Genomic DNA, 9,771 nt, shown 5'->3' on the forward strand with positions numbered 1-9,771 from the left:
AAAAAAGATTGCAAGTCAACTCAAAAATATGTGCAGGGGTATACAGTTTTTGAAAATTCCTTAAGAGACTATACAAACAAAAGGTTTGACACTCTCTGAGCTAGAGAAAAACGGTCAGGAGGAAAGTGACAAGAAATAAGTAAAAAAGAAAGAAGCCAGGGTTCCGGAAAAGAATCCTGAACTGCTTGGAATGTACCTTGAAGTCAGTAGAGAGCAGCTGAGGTTGCAGAGATTTTAACCAAGTGGGGAGACCCTGCAGCAGTGTGAGAACGATGCCCTGAGGCTGTGGGACTTGCCTCACACACCCCACCCCCTTCTCATCCGTTTGTTTTCTATACAACTAAGGAAACAAAGTACCACAACTAGGAACTTTCACAAACTCTCACAATCGAACTAACTCCCCCACTCCCTGCCTCCCCCCATAAGAGTTTAAGATCTGTCCCCACTCTCTCCAGGAAGCCATAGTTTGATTCTTTGGACAACACGGGCATAAATCACAAGATACCAAGAGACGGAGACCAGCCACAGAGCCAAAGGGTTCACTCAACTTTACTCCCAGTTAGTTAAAAGTCAAGGTGTTACCTTTGTGGATGCTGCCTTCTGCTCCGCCATCCAGAAAGCATCAAAGGGGAAGAGCATTCTAGTTTGAACCCTTTTATTGCTTTACCCAGAGCAAAAATTGAGAGCCAAAGATGGTAGTAATCACAATCTTCCTTTCCCTTGTTTTGGACACTAATGACCAAGTTTCTTTTCAATCTAGTCACAGATATACTAAAAAGGGAAGAAAGCACAATTTTTAAATAAAAAGGTATTTTTGGAGCCCTCTCTCCATTTTGGCAGGGAACCTGGGCAAGGCACCTTGCTTAGAAACAACTGACAATGTTCACAATCTGTTGGTCCAAACTGTGCAGAGCTAAATTCCAAGTGGTGGATTTTCCCCCGAGCTTCCTTCTACCCTGGGGCACTTCTCTTCTTACAGGTGACTCAGTGGAGTCAATGAGAGCCTAAGTAATTTACCCAAAAGACTCCCAGCCAATACACAAAGGGCTGAGATTCCACAAAACATCGCTATGTTGCCATCTGCTATGGTCTGAATGTTCATGTCCCCTCAAAATTCACGCTGAAGTGCTAACGCCAATGCGGTGGGATTAAGAAGTAGGGGCACTTAGGGTGTGATTAGATCGCAAGGGTGGAGCCCTCGCAAGTGGGATAGATGCTTTTATAAAAGAGGCCCCACAGAGACTGCTTACCCTTCCACCATGGGAAGAAGACACAGCCAGAGGCGCCAGCTTTGAACCAGGAAGAGGGCCCTCACCGAACTGGACCTTGCTGGTGCCTTGACTGACCTCCCAGCCTCCAGAAATTTTGCTGTTTATAAACTAGCCGGTAGGTAGTATTTTGTATTTTGTTATAACAGCTCAAATGCACTAAGACACTATCTAAACAAGAAACTTAACTCCCATCACAGGTCTTCTGTGCCTCAAGTACACAATCGATCAATTTCAAACCTGATTTATAAGATACTACTTCTTTGTTCTGGTCTGAGGATGTTGTGCTCTAATCAAGAGCTTCGAAGTATGCAGCTACACTTCGTGAAAATATATATATTCATATTCATTGCCTCCCTGTATCCGCTGACCACTTGACTCCTTAACCCCAACCAGCAAAGGTCACCGTGTCCTACTCACCGAACACAATGGCCTTGCATAAGGCTCTCAACTGCTCTGCAGCATGAGCGCAGATAACTCCCAAATTTAGATATCTTGCTAGACTCTTGGATCTTTCCTCACAGAGGGCAGATGATCAAACACTTCAAAACACTGTACGTTTAAAGCTAAATTCTGACTTTTTAAAATTAAGGACATCAGTATTCTCCAAGTCAAAATCTCAACCAAGGACTTTCCTGGTGGCACGGTGGTTAAGAATCCATCTGCCAATGCAGGGGACACGGGGTCGAGCCCTTGTCCGGGAAGATCCCACGCGCCACGGAGCAACTAAGCCCATGAGCCACAACTACTGAACCTGCGAGCCACAACTACTGAGCCCGCAAGCCACAACTACTGAGCCCGTGCGCCTAGAGGCCATGCTCCACAACAAAGAGAAGCCACCGCAAGGAGAAGCCCGCGTACCACAATGAAGAGTAGCCCCCACTCGCCGCAACTAGAGAAAGCCTGTGCACAGCAACGAAGACCGAACGCAGCCAAAAATTAATTAATTAACTTTAAAAAAATCTCAATCATCTACTTCAACCCAGATGTAAGTCTCCATCTTTGACTTGGCTCGATTTAACATTTTTTTTACTCCATTGGGCAAAGCCGACACGGTACGATAATCAAATCTGTATACGGCACAAAGCCATAAAGGTACTGGACTTTAAAATATAGCATTCAAACAGAGGTTGACAGGCTTAAGAAGATGAGATGAAGGAAGTAATGTAAAATAGAATTAATATATAGTCCTCAATTTAGGTTTTATAGATTATACTCAACACTCTACAACTGTTATGAGGATTTGTGGGTTACCACCAACAGATGTTAAAAACATCTGTGTCACTGCAAACTCAGTGTAAATCTCTTGGCTTCTCTGCATAATGCAAAGGTCCAAACAAGGGCTGTGACAGTGCCAGTGAGACCACATCTACAGAACAGAGTGTCCTTATTGTTCAAACAAGTCCCAATGGGGAAGAGATGGGAGGCAAGCCAAAGTCTGCATGACAAAATGCACCCAACGCTGAACTCATTCCTGCTAAAACAGTGTACCAACACCGCAGCCCACTTAACACAGCAGCTCCATAATCAGCCTCCGGTGTCAGGATCACAGGCAAGTACAACACAAATACCACACAGATGGACAGCAAAGCGACCCTGCAGATCTCGCAAAGATACATGAAGTCTATGGAAGAGACAAAAGGCTCTGGCAGGTACCCGTTAATAATGACCCAACAGATGCCCCAAACAGAATGATATGAATAAAAAAGACCAAGAGAAGCTAGAGGTGGACGTACGGCGGGGTTTGATCACTCGAGCAAATAATTCTGGGAAAAAAAGAAAAGTCCCTTACTATGATCATGCCACTAACTTTCAAGGTCAAGTGAAGACTATGCTATTATGCATCACAGACTTTTATCAGAGAAATTCATCTCCCCCGCCCAAATTGATTCAATTCTAAAAATGGGTACTTGGGATGGAATTATCTTAGTTTTATTATCTGGGCTTTGTTTTTCCAAATTAAGCTGAAACTTTTTCCTCACTATTAACTATGAAATTTTGATCCCTGTTTTAAGTGGATTCACTTTGAGTGGCCTTTTTCTAGGACCATTTGTTTCAGACAGTGATGATTTCCTGACCACTGTTCATCCAGTTTGGCAGTTTTCAGAGGGCAGCTGTGAGGACGGTGAGATGATTCAAAACCACATCTTGTGAGAAATAACAGAAGGAAATGATGCCAGGAGAAGAACACGGGGTGGGGAACAGGGGGTGCGCGGAGACCAGCACAGCTGTGTTCAACTGAGGGACTGTCATTGTGATCATGTTTATTCTGAAAAGCCCAAGGGGTACAAAAGTAGAACCAGGTAGAAACAATGCAGACATTTCTACTCAGTAGAACAGAAAACTTTAACAACTAAAATTGTCCAAAAAGTTGATGCCTTGCTTTGAGATAGTGAGTTTCCATCACTAGAGGTGTTCAAATAATGATTCAGCTCTAAGTCCTAACACACAAGGCCCCCTTCAGAGTCATAGCTAATCAGCTACCTTCCCTCTCCTACTGTAGACCTAGTCAGCTCCCTCCCGCAGGGTCATTACCACGGTTCTTTGTACTCGTTCAAATATTTACTGAGTCCTTACTGTGTGCCAGGCACTCTTCCAGGTGCTGGGGATATTTCAGTGAACAAAATGGATCAAAACCTTTGCTCCTATAATGTGTAGATTGTGGAAGGTAAATTCCATCATGTTTTGAAGGTAAGAGATACAGAGAAAGGAGAGAATTGGTCAGAGCCAGAGTGCTGGGAGGAGAATTGGGTTGGAATTTTATATAGGGTGGTCAAGGTAGGCCTCATCAAAAGGGTGACATTTGAGGCCTCACTGAGCGGATAAATGGACGTTCTAAGAAAAGGACTTGCCATCCCATGGCTAGATAATCCAGTGGCCAATAGCCTAATCCACGTGCTTCTAGAGTCACGGCCCCCTCGTTGGTCTTTATAGGTTTGCACAAGCCACAGGAAAGCAAGGGCCAAGGAGGGCCCCAAGTCAGGGCCCAGAGCCCCAGGCCCTCCTCACACACCCGGAGCCAGTTTCCCCCAGTTCAGAGTGGAGCCCTCGCCACCAGGCTCACGTATCACTGCCACCCCTCGTCCTCAGCACCCAGCCTCCGTGGAGCTTCCATAGATAACAAACTCCCCCACGGTCTTCTCTTTCACTCAAACTGCATGTTGCTCAGATTCTAAAAACTCTAAAGAGTGGGAAGGTGGCAGTAGTTTATTTCAGAAAATTGGCGTCCAAGGGCTGCCACGTTCATCGCAATTCCAGGGTACAAAAAACATTTGGCATGAGACAAAAAACACCCTTAAACATGACTTGGTTCTAATTTCAAGACTCCTGGGCATCAAAATACAAAGGACTTTAGAAAAGTACTCAGTAAGCCTGTGAATTTCCCTAGTTTCAAAAGACAATGTTCCCTTTCCAATCCTCTCTCTCGAAGAGAAGACCACTCCTTTTTCTAGCCCAAGAAGGGATGTTCTTTGGCCGGAGTAAGTTTGAAACACATGGCGGCCTCACTTAAAGGTTTCCAGCTTTGGGTTCCAGGGGAGGAACAGAAAGATACCGATGCCGGTCTCTTGAATAAAATAACCTAGTAGAGTTCTTTCCCCCACGGATGGATGCAGCAGAAACCCCAACCCTGGCACAGGGGGAATTTATACTAAATAGTACACTACACATTTCTGGGATCATTTCAGGAAGGACAGAACGCGTAACAAATACTGCTCAGTATATTACAGAAGTCTCAACAACCTGACCTCTAGAAAGAGACTGCTGTGACAATATCCAGAAAGCCACGTATTCTGACAAAAGCCCATGGGGGGTGCATATGCTCAGCACCTAGTGACTCCCCAGGTTCTACTAAAGCCATACTCAGGCTTGGAGCCGCTTTTCTTCTTCAGTTTCTATGCTGCGGCTGCCACCCAGCGCACTAGCAGACTAGTTCACCAGGGGTACTGGGAGACGGCTCAGCACCGTCACCGTTCCTGCAGCCACTGTTCACAGGGCCTCACACAGACCAGTGGACAGGAGGACAACACACAACTTTAGAATTTCATGACCCAAGAAGAGCCGCGGGATTCCCCTATTCTGTGGCCGCCCCATGGCCCACGTGCCTGGGATATCTACCCAGCTGGCACGGAGCAACTGGGGAGGGGGAAGATGAAATAAGGGTCCTCGCCGGCTTCCCATGCGATTCACAGGCAAGTCCGGGTTAACAGAAAGGAAAGGTCACTTCAGTGATGAGCGTCCCAGAAGCCTCCCCGGGGAAGGGATAATACTGCCCCCAAGCCGGCTCCTACTTACAGCTCTGCCTGGGCTTTGGGGTGAGCACAGGCCGGGGCTTCCAGGACAGTCCTACTGATGCCTGCTGTGCGGGCACGACTGTTCACAGTCCCCAGCATCACTCTCCAGTGTCATAGTTTGCATGCTAAATTATATGGTCCCCTAAATGGAGCTGAGTTCCTAGAGGGAATTTTGCTGGTTTTCGTGGGGCCATACCCATCCAAGTCTACCACTGGCCTCGGGACAGACCGAGTACAGATTCTCTCCATGTCTCTGTGTCCAGCAGTGGGAGAGGCACAGGATGCGGCAGTCGGAGCCCCTCTGCCTGGGTTAGCATCTCAGGCCCTCACACGTCACAGCAGTGAGACTGTGGACAAGCTCTTTAACATCCCCATTTGACACAAAAATGGGACTAAAAGTAATTGCTAAGAAGATTAACGAGTTAATATTTGTAATGTGCTTAGAACACAGGGGAAGCACTCTGCTAAGTGAAAAACCAATACGCAGTCCAGCTGTCTAACAGGTAAGTGAACTTCTATAGGAGGATGTGAGGCAGGGGAGGAAAGCCCTTCTTAAACAACTTTTAGACACCCTCCATGCTCAAGGACTTCTCCCGAGCACACCACCGCCGCCCCAAGCCCGCCCCACACAACCCTGCGCGGTGCTGCCTAGGAACAGGATGCCAGAGGGCCAGGGCAGCATAAAGGCTGCCAGGTGGTTTATGGTCCACTACACGACAGCCACAGTGAAACCAGCTCAAGCAGAACAAAGACAGGTATTCCAGGTTGCAGCTGGCTGTCAGAAGCCTTCAAACATCTCCCCCAGTTGTCTTAGGCCCTCAAATTGAAGAGAGCTCTTTGCCTCATCACATACTCGGCAACAGAAATAGCACATTTATGTGTGTGATTCAGGACCTCAAAAGCATCAGAGGCGTACTGATAACAACCAATATTAGATGAAATTCAGAGCAACCCACTCAAGATGAAAAGATCTCAGATGTATAACTCACGTGTAAGATTCCATGTGGAACATTAGAAAGAAATCTCCTTAATTCCTCAGAGAGACACTTCTCTAACACAAACAAAACAGGTGCTTGGGACAGTCGTGCAAAAGTGGGCTACACCACACCATCCCATGAAAACAAAAATTACCAATCATCTAGATATCTGACTTTGTGAAAGCATCAATTTACTCCTTTAAATTTTAGTGTATGGGCTTCCCTGGTGGCGCAGTGGTTGGGAGTCCACCTGCCGATGCAGGGGACACGGGTTCGTGCCCCGGTCCGGGAAGATCCCACATGCTGCGGAGCGGCTGGGCCCGTGAACCATGGCCGCTGAGCCTGCGCGTCCGGAGCCTGTGCTCCGCAACGGGAGGGGCGACAACAGTGACAGGCCCGTGTACCGCAAAAAAAATTTTAGTGTTGTCACAGTTCTGCTTAATATCATTTGAACCTTTCAGGCCTGATTTGAACTCTCTCTTAAGATGATAAATTCCTGAAGAACGGTCGTGTCTCCCAGACTGTGCACCCAGAGGGGATTCAGGATGGAGAAAAACAGGATACCGGCCCCAGATAGCTGAGGTGCATATCAAAGGAATGATTTCAATATGCTCAAACTCTTGCAACTTCCCATACATAGAAAAGTGCTAAATTCATTAACCTGAGATGTCTGGTTTTCTTTAATAGTAATCTTTTGATGTTCCAACTACCTGGGGTTTTTTTTGTTTGGTTTTTGTTTTTGTTTGGCAAAAACTCCTCTATAGGGGGCTTACCTGGTGGCACAGTGGTTAAGAATTCCCCTGCCAATGCAGGGAACACAAGTTCGAGCCCTAGTCCGGGAAGATTCCACATGCTGCGGAACTACTAAGCCCGTGCACCACAACTACTGAGCCTGAGCTCTAGAGCCCGTGAGCCACAACTACTGAGCCCGTGCACCATAACTACTGAAGCCCGTGTGCCTAGAACCCATGCTCCGCAACAAAAGAAACCACTGCAATGAGAAGCCGCGCACCGCAACAAAGAGCAGCCCCCACTCACCACAACTAGAGAAACCCAGCAGCAACGAAGACCCAACGCAGCCAAAAATAAGTAAATAATTTTATATTAAAAAAAACCTCCTCTGTATCCTGGCTCCTCCCTTAACCCTTCAGAGCAGTCCCTCCGAGTGATCTGAGAGGCTGTGTCCCAGGCTTAAGTATTTTGAAAAGAACTGAGTCCTTGAAGCAGTCTAGGCTACGTACAGGGCACACCACCACACACACTAAAGACGTGCAGGAGGCAGAACCAACGAAACGCTAGGTAATTTCACCAAGTGCTGATTTAAAAGTGGGGGGATCGCATGTGTAGGTACAGATGCATGCGTTTTTATGTGAATAGTGGTCTCAGATTCACTTCTCCATTATCTGTCTGGTGATCACCCAGGAGACGTGATACCTAAGGTCATAAAATTATGAATCAACAAAAAGGACGCAAGTGGAGGGCACTCCACAAAAACATGAACCACTCAGCCAGGGAGACAGAAGAACAAAAAGAGTAAGTCTTTGCTATGGCGGGGCCGGGGCCAAGAAACTTTTCCATCAACCTTCTTTTCAGGAGAGCTCAGACTCTCCCTCCCATTTTGTAACACTGATTTCCTTATACATGAAGAAAACCAAGGAGTCGTTTCCAGAGTTTTACTACCTAAAAGAGAAAACGTAAGAACCTCATCACTCATTTACTTTGACTTCATTAATTTAATAAAATTTCATTCAAAATAATGGAAGTGAGCAGGGAATAGGACAAACCTTAATCCAGACTGCACCCTAGGGCCCCACTAGCTCCCATTTTAAAGAACCCGCTTTAGCAAGAAGCGGGTGGTCGCCATCCGAGGTCCCCACGAGGTTGCGGTCACCAGCAATTCCTCCGCCGTCGCTTCAACAAGTCCCCTGTCTCGGCTCCAAAAGACCACACCCACCCCGGCTCTTCGGGGGTTTTCTCTCGCTTCGGAAGACTGCGCTTCATCCTCACCGGTGCGGACATTTACTCCTGCTCAGTCCCGCCATCTCACTCGGGGACCCGTGACACCTCCCTCATCCACGTCTCCGCGCGGTCGCGCCCCGACCCGGCGGCGCCCCCTCCCCAGCCCCAAACCGCTGGTCGCCCTGACTCTGCGCCTGCGCCGCTTCAGGGACCACCCGCCCGCCAGCCCCACCAGACGCGGGCCCCCGGGGGAGGGGAGGGGAGGGGTCGGGCGCACAGCGCGCAAAGGGTTCTCCCGGGTCCTCCTCACGCGCGAGAATCGGTAACGCGGGGCGGGGGGACTGAGGGCCGTCGGAGGAGCGGGGAGGGCTGGGACGACCCCGTCACCAGAGCGCGGACGCCTTCCGCACGGGGGCTTGTGCGGGTCCGTGAGGCCGCGGCTCTCGGCCCTCAGCCTTCAGGGCTCCCGCACACGGTCTCCCGGGCGCCTCGGTGCCGTTACCGCTCAGCCCCGCCCGGCCCGGCCCTACCTCCACGAGCAGCCCGATCAGCAGCGCCGCCACACTCCCGGCCAGGCGGCCCATGGCTGCGCGTCCTCCTGGTCGCAGGCGCGGGTCAGCAGCACGTCCCCTACGAGGGGGCCAGTCGGCTGGCGGGCGGGATCCCGGCCCGGAGTCACAGGGGTTCGGGCTGGCGGGCGGGGAGCCGGGCTGAGCCGCGAAGCTCTCGCCGCGCGCGCCCCCGGCTCGCGCGCCCCCGGCTCGCGCGCCCCCGGCTCAGCTACAGGGTGTCAGGGTCAGCCCCGCCGGAGTGCGCGCGCCAGGAGCTGGGAGATGAGTCGCGGAGGCTGGCGAATGGGAGGGGAGGGGCCAGCTGTTTCCTCCCTCCTAGGAGACCGCCCAGTCACCCCTGAATAGACCTGGTAAGGTTTTTAAAAGAAGCAAAGTCTCCGCGGAGTGAGGCTCGTTCCAGAGGGAGATACATGAACCCGTTGTGTGCCTCCAGGTTCTTCACCGTCCCTCCCATCCCTGCACACCGTGGGGGCGGTGCACCCTCCCGACGTGTGACGGCAAGGACGGCCAAAGGATGAGGCAGACGGAGAATGGAAGAATCCCTGCGCTTCACCTCTCGCTTAGATGTGGTGCTTTCATGCCCGCATCCTCCTGTGCTGGCCCTGCCTGTACTCCCCGCACAATTGGCCCACATTGAAGCCCACCCTCCCGCTAGTAAGTTTGCGATGTCCTTGCCTCTGCTGAACTGACTTTCTTCCCCCCA

The 9,771-nt window shown here is 49.7% G+C and overlaps 1 protein-coding gene across 1 annotated transcript in view; it reads right to left on the minus strand.

Moving 5' to 3' along the window:
- The window catches only part of VOPP1 (VOPP1 WW domain binding protein), a gene marked incomplete at both ends in the record, with an annotated part of 103,466 nt that extends 94,386 nt beyond the window's left edge, over nucleotides 1-9,080 (minus strand). The window contains one exon of the mRNA XM_082846566.1: nucleotides 9,027-9,080. Within this exon, the coding sequence (XP_082702692.1) occupies nucleotides 9,027-9,080 (54 nt within the window). The remainder of the gene's footprint in view (nucleotides 1-9,026) is intronic.
- Nucleotides 9,081-9,771: the final 691 nt, after the last annotated feature.

The sequence above is a fragment of the Leucopleurus acutus genome (genome assembly GCF_964270905.1).
Source record: "Leucopleurus acutus genome assembly, chromosome: 9".
Classification (NCBI taxonomy): Eukaryota; Metazoa; Chordata; class Mammalia; order Artiodactyla; family Delphinidae; genus Leucopleurus; species Leucopleurus acutus.